The sequence below is a fragment of the Anabrus simplex genome, chromosome 1, assembly GCF_040414725.1.
Source record: "Anabrus simplex isolate iqAnaSimp1 chromosome 1, ASM4041472v1, whole genome shotgun sequence".
Taxonomy (NCBI): Eukaryota; Metazoa; Arthropoda; class Insecta; order Orthoptera; family Tettigoniidae; genus Anabrus; species Anabrus simplex.
In genome coordinates this window covers 1,026,558,674-1,026,584,767 of record NC_090265.1, presented here as the reverse complement: position 1 = coordinate 1,026,584,767, position 26,094 = coordinate 1,026,558,674, and the positions used below count along the sequence as shown (strand labels likewise).

Below are 26,094 nucleotides of genomic sequence, written 5' to 3'. Positions count from 1 at the left end.
ATGCTGGGCGGACGTTTCTAGCAAGTTGCTTACATTTGCTTCAAATCCAGACTATACTGTATAACAACTACTTCTTCCACAGATATCCACACGCATTCCATCTGTCTTCTTCCCGGTCGTCTTCCCTCTCTGCTACTTTCCACCTCGATGTCTAGCACTCTTCATCATACATAAGTGAACATACCAAAGCAGGTATCCCTCTTCGTTGCCTCTTACATAGTTCTTTTGATATAGTCCGTTCTTGAATCCACCCCCAATCTCCCATTTAAGCTAAGTCCAGCTTCTAGCATTGATAATTTATTCTTACCCAAGTCTCCGCTCCATTTAACATTCCAGGTCTCACCGTGCCCTTATAGGTCTTTAATTTTACGCTTAATCGTCTGACAATTTCTTCCCAAATTCAGGGGCCAGCCTGCATTCCCCAATTTACATCCAAGTCCAAACTGTCATCGCTAGATACAGTGATGATTTAAAAAAATTAACTATCTGCCAAATTAATTAATAATTAATAACTAATAATTAATAATTCATTTCAATTACAATGCGGTCGTGAAAATTCAATATTATTATTACTGTTACTTGACTAAGTTTTTCTTTATTTCGACCCGATTACAAAAACTTCACCACTCTCACTATCTTCATTAGTTATTGACTGTCCTTGTAGAACGACATTTAATGCACTTTTACAGCAGAATTTTTACAATAAAGATGAAATCATTCGCAATAGACATGATAATTGATTTCTGTTATTAACTTTACAGTTTTCATCTCCGGTACTGAGAGTTCTATCGATGGCTCTGGGGAGGCAAGACTGATTAAGAGCCGAGGACACTTTATAATACCCATATATGTGGGAGAAGTCAACCGAGACACCGCTGTTTCCATTTCCTCTACGAATGAAGAAGGTAGTTCTGTATACTTCCTGTTCCAAAACTGGGGAATTTTCAATGCAATAACGACATACATCAGTCAGAGTGAGTACAATGCAAATAATTCGAATTCAATTAAATTATCAACATAAATGATATTGAAGGCAAACTGTCGGCATTTTCTTGATTTTGGCCTTCTTTTGTCCTATGTAGAATAAGTTATTTTAGCATTGCTATTTTAATTTAATATTCTGATTCTTTGATGTGTGGTATGTATGTATATATTGTTATGAATAAAACAGCGTATGTTTTATTGCTCTAATTAATTTTAGAATGACGTACACGCACCTAATATGTACGCATACACACACAATTCTATTCATGTATGTATGAATGGCTACACTTAATAATTGCTGTCTATTTACAAGCCTCTCTTCTGTACACACACCAGGGAGTCCCGGCCGGTTGGAATTACCTGGGGATGGATATAATCCTTATTTTCATTTCCCCATGTCGATTCACCTCATACATCAACTGTGTGTAGGATTCTGTGTATTAACACAGTGGTACTGGTTACACAACACACGATAACCATTACTTGGCTCGACTCCAGGGAGAGTCTAGTAATTCACACAGTCGCATGCAGTGAGCAAGTAAACAGCAACAGCTCAACAGTATTCAACAGCAGGACGATACTCCCAACAGCTAATAAAAACAAGTCCAATTACCCTCACACTCACGATAGCGGCTTCTCTTGCGGCGGTCCTCAGCATACAGTACAGTACTCTCAGGTAGTACACGCCGTCACCAGTCCAGCCACTCTCGGGCCACTAAGTTAACAACAACAAACTCGCTCGCAGCGGCCTCTTATTTACCCGATGATGGGCTACTGGAATATTCAGAGAGAGCAAATACAAAGGGTTTGTAATTCGACGAGGAATCTTAAAAAAGGATATCACCTCATTAGTAGAATTTATCGAGAACTTAGATATGCCTTTAAGGAACGTGGCAAATGGGTGGGGCAAACTGCTGAAACCTGGCGAAATGATAGGTGACGACATCGGAGATTGAGAAGGCTCGAAACCCGCATTACTCATAAAAAATATGTGGAAGTTGTTTTAGATGATGATATGCTTGTTCCGATGGGGTTGACGTTTGTTTTGTAGCCACCGATTTCCTACTCTCCACAGACCTACTAGAGTCCTCTTCCGTAGTTAAATTTGCCTTTGGCACATGGTCACCTTTAGCCCCTGCGGCCCCGGATAACAATAGACTAATCCTATTAGATATGTCAGGCAGGTGTTCGACCAAGTTACTAGCTTCCTTAGCATGATCAGCCTCCAATTTTAGACACAATAGGTCCCTAGCCCTATTGTAAAAATGAAACAGTCCAGCCTGAACTCTCTTAAGCTGATTAGTACAAGGATCACTTATTTCATAAAAACTAACAACAGACGCTAGCTCGGTGGTGTTATCAGTGATAGTGGACAGAGCTCCAACAATGTCCTTCTCCCCAAATACGGGGATAAAAACGGGAAACTCTAAAGATTCCTTCAGTTTGACAATATCTGCTGCAACCGTGCCACCATACTGGACCTTCCTAATTAGAAGTTCATAGATTAATTCCTCCTTGCGCAAGTGCCGAGGTGCAAGGACTTCGCGAGAACCAGACATAATGATAGAAAAGCTGAAAAAATTTGGAGGATACCAACAAACAAAAAATATTTAGAGTTCGGTATTGATTTCTATGAGTAGCCGTCGAAAAAGGCTTTATCCAGACCCATTCAACCACGCTCTGCTACCACTTGTTCCGGGGACATTGTGGTGCAGAGAGGTGAAAGAATTTGCGGGCATGAATGGGTGGATATAAGGCGATTAGAAGATTAATTTGAAACTTTAAAATTAGAGCTACGTTTATTTCTCCTCTTTTTTGTTTCTTTTCAAAAGTTAGACTTTACAATTCAGTTTCAGAACTAGCTCCTTAACTTGGGTACAATGTTGGAAAATCTGAATAATCAACAAATCACCAATTAACAACCTAAGATCGAAGCTCCCAAAAACAGATTCACCTGACCACTACTGCTCCTTTCAAACAGTCAAGAAGACGGACCTCTCTATTTCTTTTACACCAATGGTAAGAGCATCTTTGCTCTATAAATTATCTAGGAGACTACACTCCAAACATTATACCATTCCAGCCTTACAGGCACTATTCAACCTTTACATTAACAGGAAGAACGTCTTTGATCTACAAATTTACACTTAGGAATCTATTTTTAAATTTTCATTTTCCATGCCTATCAACGGCATAACCTAAATTTAACAAAATCCAACAGTATTCACTGCCGTAAATGCTGAACAGTCTAATATCTTTAACATGAGAAGAATTAAGTCTAACAGGGTTAATAAGTACCATTTCTACAAGGCCTTCGGTAAAAAACAAAAGTTTAAAGTTACTGGCCCCAAAACCAAAATGGTGAGGAGGCCAACACTTGCTCGCCTTAAAATTTATATAAATGCATGAAACCCTATTTGGGCTTATGGTTCGAGGTTACAGAAGCTAAGCCTATAGTACTGAGCGGACTGGATGTAAAAACATTAAGTTACAGAAATTACAATGTAGAAAATGTTACAAAATCATAGTCACCGCAAAATCAAGTTGAGAGGGAATACGAGACGGTACCTCACTCTCTATTTCCTGATTTCTCTTAAGTTCATTCGGCTCGTTTGAAATTTGCATTTGGAGTTTGAAATTTACATGAAAAGAATAAAGTTACCTTAGTAAGGATTTGAAACATTCCCCTCGAACTAGCCTTCAAAGACTATCACGTGGTTTTACGGAATCTGCCATTACCTTGAGATGGTGGGTCTCCCGGAACACACACCAGATGTAGATTGGAGCGATCCCAAAGACAACTTGGTTCAAAAAGTGCCAGCTTTCATAGCAGAAGGGAAAGTTACAGAAAAGTCTGGGCTAAGGCCTGACACACTCCCAATTCTCATTCGATAATCAAATAAACATCAAAATTTTCTCATTGGTGAATAAATAAATGTACAAAATTTTTGATTGGCCAACGCCTTAAGTTGGCGGGAAGAGCTAGAATTGATGATAACTTTTGAACATGAAAAACAAAAGCGAACATTCCCAGTGTAGGAAACATTTACATACCAAATTCATCTAGAATTTTAATAGTTCATCTTCACACCAGAGGGCACAACATAAGTTTATAGTAGAGACATCTGTTGAGAAATGTTCAGACTTCTTGTAACAGTCGTTTCAAACTTTATTTTAAAGAGGGCCTTGTCCAAGGCGCTTAATTTAAATAACGGGGCGGGTGTACCTCCGGTACAATTATTACCCCTTAAAGGGATAACTGTACGAAAATTTCGGCAAAGTCAGTGCACAGACGCACGATCATTACGATTTTATTTATATAGATAGATATATAATCTGCTCCACGTACAACACCTTTTGGGCTATGTCCGCTGGAGTTAGCATGCAAAATAGACCATTCATGATAACTCGGTTTTTAATGCTCCCGTTGGAAAAATGCCAATGAGAAAAACTTTTAGAAATAGATTTCTACCAAGTTTGGTCGATTTCCAGTCAGGTTGGTCTTATATATATTGTGGTAGGGTGAAATTACCGTTTCGGTTCACTATAAACCCCAGTCCATTTCGGGAATTTGAAAGGGTATGGATCTTAAAACCTACCTTTGGACAGGTGAATGCTAAATATAAAGTTTGGTTGAAATATCTTCAGTAGTTTCCAAGTTATAAGAAATGCACTTTACACGCACCCGCTCTTGAGTTAAGTCCGGTGGGACTTGTACCGAAGAACGGTCCGTTCATGATATCACTCTTCTTAATCCTCGTATTGGAATGATGCACACGAGAAAAAAGGTTTAGAAATTGATTTACATTAAGGCAGGTATGTTTTGTATATGTGTATATTTTGTGGGAGTGCAAAATCCCGGTTTCTGGATGATACGATCCCCCAGTTAGTTCAGGGATTTTGAAACAATATTGGCCCTAAGTCCTACCCAAGGAGAGGTGGATTCTAAATATGAAATTTTGTGAAAATATATCGCGAAGTTTTCAAGTTATAGAAAAAACAGACAAGCAGACAGACACCAAAACTAAAAATATTACGCAGATGGTCATTATTACACCGGAAAAAAACTGTACGAAAATTTCACCAAAATAGTAATGTACAGGCACACGGTCGTTACGATTTCATTTGTATTGATTTAATGTATCAAGTACACTTAAAAATATTTTCATTGCCAGTCATGGTGGAATTATAATATAAAGTCACATTAATTTTGATAGTATATCAATATATCATGGATTTAAATTCTTTTTGTTTTAATATTTCAGATTACATACCCGATTCACGTCCAGAAATTCCAGGTAAGTTGTATACTTAAGTACCCTATTTGATTACAGTTATTTGTGTAGTCATGTTATTAGTATTTAGTATTTTCTCCTTCCTGTATTAGTTTGTGAGGCCTTAGAGAATAGCCAGCGTGGTTACTGGGAAGCAACCAACTGCTCATCGGGCACAAGCGAACTGGGAACTATCTGCGAACTTGTTTGTGAAGAAGGCTACGAACTTAGTTGTACTCCTGAAGTAATCTGCAACCAGAGTGGCTGGGTGAGCTATAGAGGTGACAGGATGCCTTCATGTAAAAGTAAGTATATTGTCGATTACAGAATATTGAATTTTGATAACTTTGTGATAAAATTATATTCTCTCATTTAATTCCATAAGAAGTGGATTATTTCTGAATTCAACAGTAGAGGAAGGTTTTTCCGTTCCAGAAAACTGTGAAATTCACTGATTAATCTGATCAGTATCAAAGTGAGATGTGTTATCATCAGTGGATTGCTACTTCAATATAAAAAAGCTGATATTATTATTTTATATGGTCCAACTAAGGATCAATTAATTTGATCTGAAGTTCTAAATGTTGTCTTATATATCTTAGGACATATAAATTGGTTATTTTATTTAAAAAGTGTTACTACACATAGCAAACAATTTGCGATATTTTACTTGTAATGTCTTCTTCTGCATGTTAAATCATGAAAATTATGTTACCAACATTGTGGAAATATAATTTAGATAAATAACTTTTAATTTTCCAATATGAACTCCGCAACTGAATCAAACAATGTATGTGATTGCGTACAGCTATTGAAGAAATTGGTGAAGATTTCATTGCCAATATTAACAGAACTTTGGGGAGACCTGCCAACCTGATGTTCGTCGTGGATGGCTCTGGAAGTCTTACTGAAGATGAATTTGGCTTAGAAACAGGCCTAGTGAATGCAATCGTCCGTGCATTTCCGTACGTATTCATGTATTATGTTTAGTCATTGCTAATCATAATAATAATAATAATAATAATGTGTTAGGTTAAGGATGAGTGATTGTAAGAAAGAAAACATATTTATAACTACGCTAGGGTGAATACATCTTACCTACCCTATTTTCTACTTGTGAAGTGCGTAATGTTAAACTAAGACACGTAGCGTATCACATGAACCAGATCATGTTGTGAAGAAATGCGGATACCAACCTACAATTCGTGTATGTAAAATTTGCGTTTCATCATGTGGATTGTCAAGTATATAACATAAATATAAACAAAACGTATAACGTTTAAACAATCTATATATCTTACAGATCAATATCCTGATATGACAACAAAATTTGTACATTTATAATCACATTGTGAAGGGTCTCCAAACCATCCAAAGCTTCAAAAAGGCAGCACTTCACAATGCACGACACTATCATTCCGTGCCCATTTTTATCCTGAAACCACAATTTCCACAGTCTGTTCTTATTCACTGCCTACAGATATCCAGACAGGATAATTGATAAGTTGGGCACTTTACTGTATGTTGGATGCTTTTTCCTACATTCTTCGAATTTGGTATTTGTATTGTACTTTGTTAATTCTCGCATATCAATCCCAGGAAGTTTAGTGCCTTAGATGATTTCTTTGCAGTATATGGAGGACATGTGGCCAGTGAGTTGGGTTTGATCTGAAAGTGCCAATGATGATACTGATTGCCTCATTAAGCCGTTTCCTGATGCAGAATCACGGCTCTCAACTATCTCCTAAATCCTATAATAGTCGAAGGAATTTTAAGTAATTTAATGTTTTTATATCTTTAATATGTACATCGCATGCTATGCCTTCGTAGTTCAGTCTGGTAGTTAGCATTGCTCACTGCCGGTCCAATTTCCAATGTAATCCCTGGACATCTAAGTTTTATACTTGGCGGAAAGGCACTACTGCTCTTATGAAGAAATTATTCCCAGATTTTGAAACTGAGAAGAAAATATCAAGTGCTAGCACGAATTTGGAAGCAATTGTGAATTCGGTGTTGTCTCCTTATGTAGTACAAAGAGTGATGGACAGAACGAAAAGCATATTGTTTTGTGGTGTGGCTACTGTCGCTAGCAGTCACGTAGCAGTAAAATTATTTCTCATGCTGATTCAGTACTTTGATTGCAAAATGGGGATATACAGTCTAAACGCTTAGACTTCCAAGAAAGCAAAATGAGACTCCAAAGACCCTTGCATATTATGTAAGTAGTATTAACTTCTGATGCACGGGGCTTACAGCCGGTGGCGACATAAAACGCACAATGAAAAAGTACACAATAAAATGAAATGAATAAACTACACTATACTGATTCTGGATATCAAGTGAAGACAAAATTAAAAATGGTGATGACCTCTTATATTAAATTGATATTAAAGATGTTTCCAATAATAATTTTGCTAATGATATATGTAATAAAAAGTTAATAAAATCTATTAACTTAGTAAATGCAGAATTAAATTAAACCACCGTATTTCCGTATTAATAATAGTCTTATTAATAAATATCTACTGTAAAGATAAAGTATTAATAATAATAGTAATAGTATTAATAATAGTTATACTTGTATAGTTATAACAACAAAACCTTAATATTAAAATATGGTGATATCAATAAAATAACAATACAACTGTTAATTAATTTGAGATAAAACCATATACATTCAATCGAGTATGTTAGTGGTCGGTCTGGAGTATAAAAGCATGTAAATCCATGCTCAAACAATTAAAATATCATATAATATCATTTTATATCACGGGTTTCGTATAGCAGGAACAATGCAGACATTGACAAATGTGTAGATAATCACAAATTCAGTACGAATTTCTGCTTTTCAATTTCTCTAGCACTAATGATCTTGAATGTGTTGATACCGGAAGGGAATTTATCAAAGACTGATGCAGGTAATTTATTCCAATCCTTATCGTCCTGTTTATGGTTGAAACTTGCCCACATTCGTATGTTTGTTCCTGGTCCTAATTTTATGCTTGGGATCACTTCTAGATAAGTAAGAGGGAGGTTCCAACCTATTTCCAATACTACTCTAGGCAGCCTGTGTAGTTCTTATGAAGACCTCACAGGCGCGCTATAATTCTTCTAGATTCAAGACTATCCCAATTGATGGCATTCCTCCTATTCCTGTTTACGAAACGCACCACTCTTCTTGAAATTTTGATAGGGAATTTATTAAACCTACCCTGTATGGATCCCAGCATGCAGATCGGTCTTCCCAAACATTTATAAGCTTTACTTTTGGCACCAGAATTAGCTTCCTTGAGATTCCTTATAATAAAATGTAACGATCTCCAGGATTTCCTAAATACATTTTCCACATGCTCTGATCAGTTTAAGTCTTTCCTAATAATAACACCTGGGTACTTATAAATATCAACTTCAACAACACATTCCCACCAAGCTCGTAATCCCCCTTTCCTGTCACTTTCTTTTTTTTACTGATATACAATTTCTTGTTTTTTTCCGCTGTGGATTCTCATTCGATTTTTCAATCGTATCTAAGTCCTGCTGAATCAATAGCTCGTCCTCCCCTGTCTTTATCTCCTGGTATATGACGCATACATCAGCAAAGAGACGCACTTCCGAATTTATCGAATCAGGCATATCATTCAAGAAATGTATGTAAAGAATTAGCCCCAAAACGCTACGCTGAGCCAGGCCAGACGTAACGTTTATTGGAGGAGATAGCATTTCTCCCAGTCGCACCCTCTGAGACCTTCCATTGAGGAGTTCACGTATCAATTTTACCACTGTGATATCAATGTCCGTTCGCGCAAATTTGTTAAGGAGTATAACAAGTGGCACAAGATTGAATGCATTAGCAAAATCAATTACTACTGCATCAATCCTTGAGCCATTGTCGAGCTTATTCGATATGTCTTGACATACGGAACAGAACTAGCTTCTGAAGGAGAAGCCTTCCCTAAATCCTTCCTCCCACTAAAATATCATTCCAGAAGAGCCCCTTTTAACCTCAAGTAATCTACTATTAATTATTCCATTTGTATGCATGCGATTGACATGAAGCTTATCGGTCTGTGGTTATTCAACTAGCTCTTGTTGCCCCCTTTGTGAATACTAACTACAATCAAAAAGTCACTCGAAAAGTTTGATATGACAGGAAATAAAGTATGCCATTTCAGGTGAAAACTGTAATACGATGTTTTGTAGGTTAGTCGTCTCCTCATAACAACGTATACTCAAAGTTAAGAACCTTAACTGGGGATAAATTAATAGTTACTGGATGCCCTGCTCACGTGCTAAATAACTGCCTACAACATCAATCAATCAATCAATCAATCAATCAATCAATCAATCAATCAATCAATCAATCAATCAATCAATCAATCAATCAATCAATCAATCAATCAATCAATCAATCAATCAATCAATCAATCAATCAATCAATCAATCAATCAATCAATCAACCAATCAATCAATCAATCAATCAATCAATCAATCAATCAATCAATCAATTACCTGCATTCAGGGCTGTCGCCCTGGTAGCAGATTCCCTAAGAATTGTTTACCTAGTTTTTTAAACATTTTGAAAGAACTTGGAAATTTATTGAACATTTCCTTTGATAATTTATTCCAGTCCCTTGCTCCCCGTCCTATAAAAGAATACTTGCCCCAATTCCAACTTTATCTTCTTCGTATTATGATCCTTCCTACTTTTAAAAGGGCCAGTCAAGCTTATTAGTCTACTAATGTCATTCCACGCCATCTCGCCAGTGACAGATCGAAACATACCACATCATCGAACATCTCGTCTCCTTACTCGAACTCTTTTCAGCCCAAAGTTTGTGATATTTTCGTAGCACCACTCCCTTCTCGGAAATCACCCTGATCAAAAAGTGCTGCTTTCCTTTGGATACTTTTCAGTTCTCGTATCAAGTTGTTCTACTGTGGATCCCATACTGGGAACACATTAAAATTAGGGTCTTACCACAGACGTATACGCATACTACTAGAACCTCGTTAATATGATTACACCAATGAAGATCATTCCTCATATTATCACATAGCTATTTACAATATTCCCCATGAGCCACAATCATCCCATCAACACAGTCATTAAAACATAGTGAGTTTTTTCTTCCAGATGAAACTTACAACTTGACTTTCATCCCATTTACCGGCGTACCATTGTCCGCTGTCCATCTCACAATATTTTCTAGATCCCCCTACAATCGCCCACAATCCAGCAACTCATTTACTAATCTACACAGTATATTATCATCCACAAATAGCATTATCTGTGATTCTATTCCTTTACTCATATCATTTATATATATAAAACTAGCAAGATACCCATGCTTCACTACGGTTTTAAACTGAAAGTTTTTTTTCATAGTTCTACACTTTGGAGAGTCCACTGTCAGCTGAGCCTGTAAAATACGCCCTCAATTCATACGTCAAACGGTTTGGAGGTAATTATTCTGATCTAACACTCATTTGAACCCCATACGGAAAAATATGAATGTTTTTAACCCTATCATATTTAACATATAGTATGTAAAAGCGACCAACCTGTGAAATTTTGATTTTGTACGTCGAACAGTAACGGAGGAATGAATACATTTGTAAGGGGTTAACGTTTTTAAATATTTACTAACAGCTCGGACATAGAAGACCAACCTTCATAAAAATATAAGTTTATGCCTGAAACGATTTCGGAAGAATGGATATTTTGTTTTTGAGAATCAACCACCATCTACACTCCTTAGGCGAGAAATATTTTCAAGTATCCGATATTTTACACCTAGGATATTAAAGAAGATTCTTCCCGTAAAATTACAACTTTATACTTCAAACGGTTCTTGAGGGATGAATAATTACGTTTACGGAGCTAACCTCTAAAACTTGAGGAGTGGAACGTTTAAAATATTTCCTATTTCACACCTGGAATTTAAAATGTATACCGCTATTTGGAATTTTGTCTTTGTAGATTAAACCATTTCGGAGGAAGGAATGAATATATTCGCTTTCGGATCATAACCCCAATTTAACTCTCTAATGTTTAAATTTGTTTCAAACCTTCTGTTATTTAACACCTAGGATATAATTTGAAATTTTAACTTCGTAATTCAAACGCTTTCATACAGATGCATATTGTTGTCATCACTCCTCACCTGCCAGTCAAAACCCCTTACAGATGCGTTGTTTTAAGTCCACTTCTTATTTGTATCCTCATAAAAAGAATTTAACTCCTTATACACCCTCCTTAAGTTTATTCTACTACCCCCCCATCCCCACAAAACAAGTGCTTTATTTTTAAAGGAGATTCCAAATACAAATAGGCCCTACTCATGTCTGTAAATGTCTTCAGTATTTGATATGTAAGTATCCTCACAAAAAACATTATTTTCACCCACCCCACCCACTTACGTGGATGTTTTAGAAAACAAAAAAATCCTGTTTCTTTATTTTTAAAGAATATTCTAAATAGAAATTTTCATGTCTGTATCATCTTCAGTTTCTGAGACATAAGTATCCACATAAAAAGAACTTTGCTTGTACAGGAGTTGCCAAATACCAACCTTCACGTCTGTAACACGTTAGATATTTGAGATATACTGTAGATGTACAAATTTTAAATATTCACCCACTTTGTCACTCCTGTTCACGCCCCTTTAAGTAGACTTTAGAAAATGCAAAGAAATACGTTCCTCTTTATTTTTAAAAGCGATTCCAAATACCAATTTTCATGAATATAACATCTTCATTTTTTGATATACTGTAAGAATCCTCATGAAAGGTGCTCAATCTTTCTTTTTCAACCTTTTTTGACCCCCCTTAAGAGGATTTACCTAGAAAATAGTGTTTCTTTATTTTTAAAGGAGTTTCAAATGTCCAATTTTCGCGTCTTTAAACGGTTGAGTTTTGAGATATAGATACACTCATTTGAAAATTTCATCCCCCCATTTTTCATCCACTTAGCGACGCAATATCCAAAAAGCCTCCCTTAGTAAGCGCCTACATTATAATACAAATGTATCCGCAAAATTTCATTTCTTTATGCCCAGTAATTTTGGCTCGGCGATGATGAATCAGTCAGTCAGTCAGTCAGTCAGTCAGTCAGTCAGTCAGTCAGTCAGTCATGACATGCTATTTTATATACAGAGTCTAGTAGTTACCCGCATTTCGTAATTTGATAAAAGTAATCGTTCCCCGGTACCGTAATAAGGCATTACCTGAAAATCCCTAAATTGTAAAAACTCACGGAAGAACTGAGTTTAAATTTACCCAGAGACCTTTTGGGTCTAAGATGTCCATGCGACATAGAACAGTACTCATACATGTGACAATCCGTCTTCTAGCAAGTCGAAAGATTCTTCATTTTTTAATGAGCTTCAAACTGCCTATTTCCACGTCGGTACCATCTTCAGTTTTTGAGATCCCTATAAAGTGAATTCAACCCCATTATCAGTCCTTCCCCAGCCCGCATCCGGGAGATAGTGGGTTCGAATCCCACTGTCGGCAGCCCTGAAGATGGTTTTCCGCGGTTTCCAATTTTCACACCAGGCAAATGCTGGGGCTGTACCTTAATTAAGGCCACGGCCACTTCCTTCCAACTCCTAGGCCTTTTCCATCCTATCGTCGCCATAAGACCTATCTGTGTCGATGCGGCGTAAAGCCACTAGCAAAAATTTTCCGAAAACACGTTTTCCTTCACATTTAAAGGAGAATCAAAATACAAATTTGCAGTCTGTAACTTCTTCAGTTTTTGAAATGTAAGTATCCTCATAAACAGAATTCAACTGTTTTTTTACTTATTTTTACCCCCACCCCCCCAATACGTCGATTTTCCGAAAACACAAAAAAGTTTCCTCATTTTTATAGTAGACTCCAAATACCTATTTTCACGTCTGTAATATCTTCAGTTTTTGGGCTATAACTACCCTCATTAAAATAATTCAACTACTTTTTCAACCCCTCCGCCGATAAGTTGATTACCCCCGACCCCCAAAATGCGTGTTTCTTTATTTATAAAGGAGCTTCCAAATACCAATTATCCCAACTGTAACGCCTTCAGATTTAGAGATATATGTATCCTATTAAAAGAATTAAGCTCTTTTTCCACGCCCCCTCCCAAGTAGACTTTCCTCCAAAAATGCGTGTTTCCTTATTTGTAAAGGAGATTCCAAATACCAATTTTCACAATTGTAATATCTTTTTTTTAGATGCAAGCATTATTATACAAATTATTCAACTAATTTATCAATTACTTCACCCCACCTTAAGTGGATTTTTGAAAAAAGAATACGTGTTTCTTTATTTCAAAAGGAGATTCCAACAACAAATTTTCGGGTCTGCATAATATTTAGTTTTGTATATGTAAGTATCCTCATACAAGTAATTCAAATAATTTGTCTGTTCTTTCACCCCCTCCCATTAAGTAGATTTTCCCAAATGAAAAAAATATGTACTTCTTTGATTTTCAGGAGACTTAAATACCAATTTTACATCTGTCATACCTTGAGTTTTTGAAATACCAGCATCCTAATAAAAGGAATTCAATCCCATTTTCAGTCCTTTTTTGCCCCCTTTAAATGATTTTACGAAAGCAAAAAAAATACAGGTTTATTTATTTTTAAAAGATACAAAATACCAATTTTCACGTGTGTAACAGGTAACGTTTTTAATATATACTGTAGATATGCTCATTTGAAACATTCACCCCCTTTTCCGTTCCCCTTATGTGGATGCTCCTAAAGCAAATTATCCATGTTCCTTTACTTTTAAAGGAGATTCCATGTATCATTTTTTACGTCTATACCATACTAGCTGTTACCCACGGCTTCGCCCGCGAGGATTTCGTAAGTTGATAAAAATTAATTGTTGATCGGTACTGCACTAAGACATTATCTGAAAATCCCTAAAGTATAAACCCTCGCCTAAAAATTCCATTTCATTTACGCCAGAACCTCACTGTAAACCACGTTTGTGGCATTGCCTTTTGTGACTAAGATGACCAAGCTACTGGCAGAGCTAAGTCTGGAACATGCGACATGGAACTCTACATGTGAGGAACAGTCGAAAATATTGGTTTCTTTATTTCTAACGGAGATTAAAAATACCAAATTTCACGCCTGTAACACGTTAAGTTTATGAGATATACTGTAGATACACTAATTTTAAAAACTGCCCCACTTCTTGGCTGAGAGTTCATCGTTGAAGCCTTCGGTTCGCAGAGTTCCGGTTTCGATTCCGGGCTGGGTCGGATATTTTAATCGCGTATGATTAATTCTTCTGGCTCGAGGACAGGTTGTTTGTGTTTTTCCCAACACTCTCCTCTTCATATTCACTCAGCACACCACATTACCAACCACAACAGGAATACGCAATAGTAATTGCATTCCTACACATAGGGAAGAGGAAGAGCATCCACTCGTAAAACAGCGTCAAATCCACAGATGCGACACAGTTCGCACCCGCGACCCCACAGGTGTGGAAAAACCGGTAGAAGAGGAGAAGATTACTAATTTGAAAATATCACCCATTTTTTTTAAATTTTTCACCCACTTAAGTGGATTTTCCAGAAAAAGTGCCTTCATTTAAAAGAGATTCCAAGTACGGCCTACCAATTTTAACGTCAGTAACATCTTCCGTTTCTGAGATATATGTATCCTCATATAAAGAATTCAACTCCTTTCTCACTACTTTTAAACCCTCACCCCTTAAGTGGATTTTCCGAAAACAAAAATACCAAATTTTATGTCTGTAACAAGTTAGATTTTTGTGATATATTGTAGATAACCTCGCTGCTATAAGCATACTGGAACCAGGCGAGTTGGCCGTGCGGTTAGGGACGCGCCGCTATGAGCTTGCATCCGGGAGATAATGGGTTCGAATCCCACTGTCGGCAGCCCTGAAAATGGTTTTCCGTGGTTTCCCATTTGTACACCAGGCTGTACCTTAATGAAGGCCACGGCCGCTTCCTTCCAACTCCTAGGCCTTTCTTATCCCATCGTCACCATAAGACCTATCCGTGTCGGCGCAACGTAAATCCACTACCAGATTCCTAGAGCAGGGATAGTGTGGTGCCAATATCTCAATAACGGTTTGTTCTAGGGCCTTAAGATATGGTTTTCGGGCCCGTAGGGCTCATTGAGTTTTGTTTCTTGCGTCAAGGGGCTTAAAATGAGCCTTGTCTCGTCCTTGTACGACAAGTTCGATATTTCGCTTCTATTAGCCTAGTATTTTTATATCTCCCCACGTCGCCCCAGCCCCCCTCGAATTGTTTTGAAAATAAAATATAGCCTATAGCACTCAGCGATAATGTCTTTATATTAGTGGAAGAATGTTCTGAATCGGTCCAGTAGTTCCTGAGATTAGCCATTACATGCAAGCGAATTTTACCTCTTTATACATTGGTATAGATTAAGTTTCTGAGTCAATATAGCCTTTTAAAATTCACCTCCTTTGTCACCCCTGTTCACCCCTCATTAATTAGATTTTCCAAAACAAAGAAATACGTGTTCCTTTATTTTTAAAGGAGATTCCAAATGCATATTTTCAAGTCTGTAAAATATTCAATTTTTAAGATATGTGTCCTCATAAAAGGTACATAGCCCATTTTTAATCTTATTTCACCCCTCCCCCCTTATTGGGATTTTTCGGAAACAAGAAAAATACGTGTTTCTTTAGTTTTAAAGGATTCGAAATACCAATTTTTTCGTCTGCAAACTTTAAGTTATGAGATATAGATATACTCATTTAAAAATTCATCCCTTTTTCACCCCCCTAGTGGTGGACTATCTAAGAATCCTCCCTTAGTGAGCACCTACACTCTAATATAAATGTATGAGCAAAATTTCATTCCGTTTTCTCCAGAAGTTTTGGCTTGGCGGTGATGAGTCAGTCAGTCAGTCAGTCAGTCAGTCAGTCAGTCAGTCAGTCAGTCAGTCAGTCAGTCAGTCAGTCAGTCACGATATGTTATTTTATAGATATAGATAAAGGTCCAATAATATTACCGTGCGGAAACCCATCTTAATCATTACAAGATCAGGTAACACTTCACCTACTCTAATTCTCAATGTTCTATTTTCTAGACATTTGGCAACCCGTTCACCACTGCCGCCATTTGTATTAGTAATCTCCCATGATCTACCCTATCATAAGCCTTGGATAGGTCAATAATGATACAGTCCATTCGACCTCCTGAATCTAAAATATCTGATATATCATGCTGGAATCCACAAGTTTAGCTTCACTGGAAAACCTTTCCAAACCAGAACAAGTGTCTCGTAATCACAAAGAATGATTTCCCAGAGCTTGCAAACAACACGTGCCAAGCTGACTGGCCTGTAATTACCCGCTTCATGTTTGTCTCCCTTTCTCTTGTACTCTGGGGCTTAACTTTCAAATATCCATTAATTTCGCATCGCACACAGATGCAAACAGTAATCAACTATTTCAGATAAGGCACTATATCACAACCCAAAGCCTTTGATATATCCCCAGAAATCGTAACAATTCCAACCTCCTTTGTAGATTTCAACTTTTGTATCTCTTCCTAAATGTCTATATTATCGTATGCAAATTTCAGTAATTTTCCAGTATTAGTCGCTTTCTCTATCTGGACAATATATTTATATTCAACTACCTTTACATTATTGCTTACTAAAACATGGTATGAATGCCCTATACATTTGATGTACCTGTACAATCAATTATTTTAGTACATGCACTGTAAGAACTGAGCCGCTTAAAAACTTCTGTTAGTTTGTGTACATTCAGTTCAAGCAATTACTCTACCACTGCGAGACGTAATAGTTGACGATTTCTCCTGCAGTGGAGAGGTTTCTTGAAATGTATCCAGCTCTAAATTCCAGCGAACAATGTCAATATCAAGAGAGTATTTTTTTCTTATGCAAAGTCGGTGATCAAAAGAAAGGGATACAAAGGTCCCTGGTTCTATAAAGGGTATATTAATTGTGCAGTATAACTTTAAATCCATCACATGTGAATAGTTTCATTCACAATTAAAGACCTGTCCAATATTGTTAAAACAAATTCGTTCATCTGAGGAGTGGTTTCGGGCACAGAGACAGATAACATTTTAAACTATGTAGACTATGTAGTGTAACGGATTTTTCTGAAAATGTTTCTCCAATTTTCTCCAATTTTTCTCCGGGGAATAGCAACACTGATTATTATTATTATTGTTATTATTATTATTATTATTATTATTGTTATTATTATTATTATTATTATTATTATTATTATTATTATTATCGTACTTATTTCTAGGTTAGTCACCTCGTCATACTTGATAAACACGGAAATTTCTTTCTGAGTGGAAGGTGAAGAATTATACTGTATTTAACTCTGATCCTCACGTTTTCCACTCTAGGTTATCAGAAGATCGTTCTGCCGGTGTGGTCACGTTCAGCAGCGATGCAACAGTGGACGTCTCAGTCAGTACTGATGACACTTGTACCTTCCTCAGCAACGTAAGCGCCATCAGGTATCCTCGAGGTGGCACGAACCTAGCTAAAGCTCTTCAACTCGCTAATAACGAGTTACAGCAGAATGCTGTGCATGATTTCACTGTTACGTGTAAGTAACTCAGACTTGCGTTCATAGATGTAGCCTATTCAGCCCCGAAATTTCATATAATATACGTCGTGGTTTGTAAGCAAAATACATTAAGTTAGTTTCTGTAGTGTTTGGATGTTTTACACTAGCCGGTGTATTCATTTTCCTCTCTATTCATTAGTGATGTTTATTTGTCGAGCAGATCATTAATTTTATATTTTTTTTTGCAAAATGTGAAGAGAAGAATTTAATTCAGGGAAAATACATTAATACAATTTCAGTTACAAAGTTATATTCTAGATATTCTATGGAGAATATTACATAATTTTAAATGTAAATATTCTTATTCCGCGAGCAGATATTGGAATGAAATTCTGTGGAAATGTTTAAATCACATTTCCTCAAAACGTATGATTATTAATTTATGCACTTCACTTGTAAACGCATGATATACCGATGTTATTACTTCACTGTCATCTTTTTGACGTGATATAGACGGGAATATTTTTATACGTTAAGGGCTTCAGGACCGGTAAAAGTTGGAAACAAATATTAAGTATTAATTTCCATTTAAATTATACATCTAATACCTCGTGCACTCCTTACCATTCACACTTCGAAGTCATTCGTTTCACTCAGGACTAAAGAGGCTAAATGTAAGGCAAGAAGGAATTTCCAGGATGTATCGTTCCCTGTTTAATGCGAACTTCCCAGCCAACCTTAATAGATATCGTCACGAACATTAGAGTGCACTTCACAACAATTAACCTTCCCCGTCCGACTCGTTGGCTGAATGGTCAGCGTACTTGCCTTCGGATCAGAGGGTCTCGGGTTCGATTCCCGGCCGGGTGGGGATTTTAACTTTCATTGGCTAATTCCAATGGCTTGGGGCCGGGTGTTTGTGCTGTCTCTAACATCGCTGCAATTCACACACTACACATAACACCATCCCCCACCACAATAACACGCAGTTACCTACACATGGCAGATGCCGCCCACCCTCATCGGAGGGTCTGCCTTACAAGGGCTGCACTCGGCTAGAAATAGCCACACGAAATTATCACCTGCTCCAACATCATTAGTAATAGTAGGTAGAGTCGAACACGTGTTAACACATTCAGGTGAGATGTGTGATTCCAATTTTGCACCTAAAGGTCATATCAATATCTGGAAGGTCTAAGAAACACCGTAGCTTACCGCGAAGAGGCGTCATATTACTGCATGTAAACTCCAGTCGTCACTCAAACAGCTGCACATGAGAATAGCTGTGGCGCTGCCATTCAGAAGTACTGCCCCATACCCGTCGTAGACTATCACTACATAGTAATGCCCGGAGTTAAAAAATACCTATGGTGCACATAACCAATTTTGGGTGTTGCTTTACCAATACGAACATCTTTTGTAAGACACATTCCGTATCCCGTGTCTAAATTCACCGTGCGTACGAACGAATATTGCATCATTGATTGTCAGCTCTTCATTTGGTAGGAATGTAAACAATTTTGGTAATATATCGTCGCTTCACCGGTAAAAGGTTGTAATCCACAAAGCTCTTCCTATCGATTATTCTCCTTAAGACTGGTCACGCCTCCCAGCCACATATGGATATGCAGTCCATCAGAACAATGTCCGTTGTGTTCGTTTTCCTATGCCGACGAGTAACCGAAAATGAACCTAACATGCATTATACAATAGGAGTGCGTAAATACGTAATGGAAGCATACGTTCGGATAGTACGGTACAGTAAGGTTAATTTTCCTTTACACATGGGCACAGGAAAATGAACACAACAAAATTTGTTCTGGTGGACTGCATAACCATATGTGGCTGGGAGGCGTGACCACTTAAGGAGAATAATCGATAGGAAGAGCTTTGTGGATTACAACCTTTTACCGGTGAAGTGACGATATACTTTAAAATTGTCCATTATGTCCCTGGATGGTAGTATACTCAGGAAAATCGAACCAAGGTACTGCAAAGCTAGTGCGGAGAGCCTGCAGTTCTCATCATCGATATTCTCTAAGAAATAAGTCAGCTCTTGGAGGATATTATGTTTATATTTATTTATTTATATATTATAATTATATTTGTACGGGAGTGAAAGCTGGTTGAGCTACGGATATCTGATTCATACGCTAGGAATAACAGGTATACAAGGGGCAAAAATGATTTCCAATGACAGGAGGGTACTTGAAATGAGGGGATATAGGCAAAGTTAGTACTAAACTCGATGGAGGATGCCATATGCACAAGCCGGTTTCAGTGATGTACGGGGAATGGAGGAGGATAAGTTACCTAGGAGAATAATGAACTTGGTAGTCGAGAGTAAGAGAAGTAAAGGGAGACTCAGAAGACGATGGTTAAACTCAGTTGCTAATTGTATAAAGAGAAGGATGGAGATAAACGTGGCCCCGGCGATAGACAAAATATTACGATTTTAGTTGTTCCGGCTATTACCGGATAGCAGGGGAAAGAAAGGGTGCGGGCCTGGATCTGGACACAGGAAGCACAAGTATTACAAGTATCACCTCAATTTTAATACAAATGTTCTTTTTTCTTTTGGATTTTTGCTTTCAAAAATAAAAATACGAAAACTTTAAGGTAATCAAATAATAAGATATATAGGTTTGGTGTTTAAAATTCAGCAGGGATCAAGTCCAATTAACAAGATAAAGCATTTAGGCTTCTAATTAATAACAATTAACAGGTTGAAGATTTTAGGCTTCTGATTAATACAGGGCGACGCGTCTCTAAAATTTATCTAATATAGTACCAGATAGTTCTGGACAATATAAAACATACAATTCAAACGCGATGACCATTTAAGTTTATATAATAGAAAAACCTTAGATGGTACTTAAACACACAAAGGAGGTAATTAACAACAAAAAGAGAGGAAACCACAGTAAGCACATCCTCACGACCCAACTTAGAGAGTAAGAAAAGAACAGGGAGGGTTCCAGAATGCACTGGCACTTTACAATAAACGACACTGGTCCTTTTTAACTTTCTCGGCTCGCCGATATATATTACATGGGCGCAAACCCATGCTTAACGGCCATAATAATAGAAAATAGAAACTAGAAAGGGTTAGTTTCATAGGCCGTAAATCACAAAATGGTAGGATACCGGTACAACTATTCTATCCTATTAGAAATAAGGGCGGTTAAAACCTAAGCAGCAGAACGCCTGTGAAGCAGTGGCTAATCCATACTACAGAGTGACTAGGATAATTTACTGCTGAAAGGTCACAACAAATTTTGAAGACCAGTCACTGAAAAATCAAACTGCAGAAGGAATTTCGGGGGTACACACACGCGCCCCCTTACGTTCCATAAAATGAAACATCGCCTATGAATTCACACGCTAAGAAAAATTATGTCCTCCCATCATCCCCTTTTAAAACTTCCGAGTTGACTTTAGAATCTTACCTTCATGACTCCCCTCCATGCAAGCCTCAGGTGGGAAAGCCCGCATTACAATCACAGCAAGTCCTTCTACTTTCTACTTTCAAAACTTCGTAGTCACTTACTTTTTCTAAGCAGATATTTCTATTAGAGAATAAATAAATAAAATAATATTATAATCTGGCCGTCATTACATCTGAAGTCTCCACAACAATACTATTGGTTGTGTGGAATTAGGACGTTGGGAATAAAGACAGCTAAGAGCTGTGGACAATTGGATACACATATACTGCTTACAAGCACGAGGATAATGAATATAATTCTTTCGAACAAGAATACTTTGTGACCTATCCGATTAGTACTTTTGGATTGCATATCCAAGTTCGTATCAAAATTTACAAAACTGAACCAAGCCTCCTTCCTGATTAGGCCCTTAATTAAGCACAAATTGCCATTACAGTCCAATTAATTACAAATGTAATATTAACAGGAGAACAGAAAGTAAAATAAAATATTGTGTCGGATGGGATTCAGCAAGGAATAAGTACACGGGCACGTAGACGAGTAACTCCTAGGAATTATTTTTATTATTATTTTCTTACAAAATATCCGTAATTATTCATCCACATATAATTGATATAATATCATGTAATCAATAACAAAGGTACGTCTCAATCTCCTTCTGTGAATCAGCAGCAACGACATCTAATTACTTCCTAATTTGTTTTAGTCCTGATAACGGATGGAATAAGCATCACAGATCCGACGGAGCCTGCTGCTATACTCAAACGAGGTGATAACCCACTTTTCGCCATCGGTGTTGGAGATTATGATGTTGTACAACTAACATCCATAGCGACGTACTTCTACCCTATTCGAGACTTCGGTATTTTCAACTCGCTGAAGAATGTGCTTGAAACTGGTAAGTGAACACTAAAAGTAGGAGCTATATTAGTATGGCACCGACGTTACTTACACCTTCTATACATGAAAGATACTTGACATAACTTCAGAACCTCTCCTTGTGAATATATGAAAAAAATATAATTCGCTTAACTGTTTTTAATATACGCTGTAGCAAACAACGTTTTTTTTGACTGATAATTGTCCAAAATGTGCAATTTATTGGCCTGGCTCACTAAGGCTGGCATAGCAAGACTATAGTGGACTCTAAAATAAAACACGTCGTCGTATAATAATAATAACGTTCTTTATGTCCGACTCGTTGGCTAAACGGTCGGCGTACTGGCCTTCGGTTCAGAGGGTCCCGGGTTCGATTCCCGGCAGGGTCGGGGATTTTAACCTTAATTGGTTAATTCCCACGGCACGGGGGCTGGGTGTATGTTCTGTATTCGTCATCATTTCATCCTCATCACGACGCGCAGGTCGCCTACGGGAGTCAAATGGAAAGACCTGCACCTTGGCGAGCCGAACCCGTCCTGGGATATCCCGGCACTAAAAGCCATACGACAATTCAACGTACTTTTGCCGTACGTCATTGCACAGAAATGAGCTGAATTAAGAAAGCAATGAGTAGGAGGACAACTCAGTGAAATATTTCCTTCTAAAAATAACTTTGAAATGTTCACCTAGTTTAGAGATATTTTACATGAAAGCATTGTAAGTAATACGTACGCAAAGAACTTACTGGATTATACAATAATGTGGGCGTCTCATATGGAATCACTAGATGTATCGGCTACAATTTTTCTTTCCATACATCTCCGAAAACCGTAAAAGTAATTAGTGGGACTTAAAGCTAATTATCTTTCAATACTTGATGCATTAAAAAACTGTTAATGTTAGTCATCTTTGCCGCCGATCAGATTGTAACTTAATCTATATTCCTTTCCTTCAACCGACGTATTTTGAATCATCATATTTTAAGCACCACGAATATGAACTTAAAAATGATCAACTTCCTATAGTCTACGGCTTGTCATGCACTGTTTAATTATTACAAGTGTTTGAACAGCATAACTAAGAATACGATTGATCTGACTTCATCTCTCTAGCACAAAATTAAATACTTTATTCGGAGGATTGCCCCAGTTACATTTGGACGATTTTGACGTTCCTTCTGTCCTTCGCGATTCCTTTCTTCCAGACACGATTGTGCTCGATGTGATAGACACGGGTACGTACTCTTGCTCTGCATCTCAATTTCAACTGTATAAGACTTCGGCGGAGTACAGGAAGAGGAATATTGTCCCATACCTCTTTGTACATTTTAAAAAAGACCCTCAATAGTGGCGGGATGTCAAGAAGAAAGCTCTCTTTTCAGGAGACCAATGGCACGGAAATCCATCGGAGAGGAATCCGGGCATTTGACAGGGATGTAACTAAATTGTATGAGACGGAAACCCATCTTTGCTTCTTTTCTCTCCTAATAGGTGTCTGAGGATCTGGCAGTATGACTACATGATTTATCCATGTGGATCAAAATATTTAAAGCATCCTCACGGTATAGCCAAGGGATATCTTTGTCGAAATAGTAGTCCATAACATAGGTAGCATTTATCTTCACATTTTTCGGCATTCTGAGGATTCTGAGTTTATTCCGGGAACAATATTTTGCCACTACCATTAACCCCTAGCAATCGTTTCTTTGTTTTCCTTGACGAAGTTTGAGTGCTTCTTTTGGCATTTTGGGCGATAGTAAATTGACCTGGGCTTTTTGGTGTCGTCCAAATAAACCAAAGCTTCATCCAGGGTAACAACCGACTGCTCTTTTTCCCCTTGTAGGTAGTTTAGTGAACCGTTCTTTAATGTGCCTCACTTATAACGCTCGTCCACGTGCCTTATGCTGCTTTTCCAGGTTCAGATCTGCTTTAGTTATACGGTAGACTGTATCTGTAGATGCACATGTGTGGCTGGCAAGGTGTCTTTGAGATGGTAGGTTTTCCTTCAGGACGGCAGCCTTTACCTTTTTAATGATATCCAGAGTCCTAGACGGTGGAACTCTCTTCCGCGGCAGTTTTTTTAAGGTTGTTGTTCCAGGAGGGAAACCATTCTGATATAATTTTATCATATTGCCTACAGAGGACTTACTAGTGTAGAGACCTTTCATGTTACACTGCTGGCCAACAATGTAGCCTTGCCATATATCTGCAATTCGGCAAGCCATGAGGCAACAATGGTATGATATGAGTGTACGCGGCACTTCTCTAAATCACACTGACCAGACAGAACAAAAACAACACATAGTTGCTTCCAGGAGCGGCACGTGCGCAGAAGGTTGGGTCCTGTATTAACTGGGGCAACCCTCCGTATGCGTTGACTGTATTCACCCGCACTTGTTCTTAACGGTATTACTTTATTTCTTGTTTCATTCATATTAATACATCTCCAATCACAATTTTTTTAAATAAACTGATAATTGTTTAAAGTCACTGAGTAGACCTTGTTGTATTTAGTTTCCTTTTCATAGAAGAACTAACAAAATTTCTTCCCTGGGGCGTTCAGTACTTCTTATTTCAAACTTATTCTATCTTCTTATTCTACAAACAAAATGCGTTAGAATTCAAATAGGTACCTGCTCTTTTTCAACCTGAGATTCAAGCAGTTTTTACATGAATCAATCTAACACTGGATCTCAAAACCTAAAATATATCTAATTATTTATCCATTGTATTGATTTCGGCATAATAATTGTAATCATTTTATAGATAATTTTGGAGTAGTTATCTTTCACCTATAATTTCACAGCTGCATAGTTCTGAGTGAGTTCACCTTTCCAAACGTAAACACATGTTTAATCCTGTGACGAGGATTTCTCGTTTAGCTTCAAAGTAAATACGTTTGAAATTACCTTGGTTAAAGTTCGGTCCAGAAATAGTCAGAACCTGTTGGTGCATATTGGTGATCAAAGGGTCGAGAGTAAGTTTACATGCAAGAGTAGTAACAATTAGAAAATTTTGTAACCAAACCGGTTTACGAAATCAAGTATAGGGAATTGCATTCTTCTGTTGCAAAAATAGTAGTTATACATACCAGAGTCGTCCATACTTTTAATTTAAGAATGTACCACGAGAAGTTGAAGGTCGTCCCTTTACTTTTACAATACTTAAAAAAAAATACCGTACTTCATTTATCAACTGCAACATCATTCTCATTGTACTCACGTCTACGCACTAAATTGGACATTATTTGATTATTATTCTGGCCGTGTTAGCTCTTACACTCTGCTGAACAGACATATAAAGCATATATTATCAGACAAAACTTACACACACAGGTTATTTCAACATATGTTCATAAATCTCCCTTCTTAAATAATGAAGCTATTAGCATGATTAAACGTAGGATTAATAACTTCGTAGTTGGGTCTCAAAACACTCAGTTCACAAATTACACCAAAGAGAAGCCCTCGTGATTAAGTATGCACCGTTGTTTGTTACTTAATTCACCTTAGCTAACCATATCGATTACTACTCACAATATCATACTTCCAATTATTTCCTAAGAACTGGAGAAGATTACGGCAACAGGATATGTTGCCTGAAAGTTAAGACATAGTTTACGCACTAGAAAGCCAGGAACTCATGTAATTAACTCGCATTTCATTATCTGGAATTAAGTTATGTACATTCCTTTTGTGGAGGAGAATTTTTCCCAGAATGTGAAGGTGCATGCACGTGTTTGCAATAATAATCCAGCAAATACAGCGAAGCTCACTATGATAGACAAATTTTTTTTGTTACGGAGATGGTACATGTAATAATCCCATTTCATTACTCTTCAAAAAATAGCATATTTTACTTTTATATCTACAGGTTGTTTTGCTGCACTCAAGTCATTATGAACATTAAGTATTTCTACCCCAGTTCTATAAGTCACATAGACCTGTTTTT

The 26,094-nt window shown here is 37.3% G+C and overlaps 1 protein-coding gene across 4 annotated transcripts in view; it reads left to right on the top strand.

Moving 5' to 3' along the window:
• Positions 1–26,094, top strand: part of LOC136857857 (serine-rich adhesin for platelets) — a 101,367-nt gene that overhangs the window by 72,199 nt on the left and 3,074 nt on the right. For all 4 annotated transcript variants that reach the window (XM_068225332.1, XM_068225334.1, XM_068225333.1 and 1 more), the window contains 6 exons: positions 762–974; positions 5,250–5,282; positions 5,372–5,563; positions 6,067–6,223; positions 17,650–17,855; positions 21,972–22,163. In XM_068225332.1, the coding sequence (XP_068081433.1) occupies positions 762–974; positions 5,250–5,282; positions 5,372–5,563; positions 6,067–6,223; positions 17,650–17,855; positions 21,972–22,163 (993 nt within the window). The remainder of the gene's footprint in view (positions 1–761; positions 975–5,249; positions 5,283–5,371; positions 5,564–6,066; positions 6,224–17,649; positions 17,856–21,971; positions 22,164–26,094) is intronic.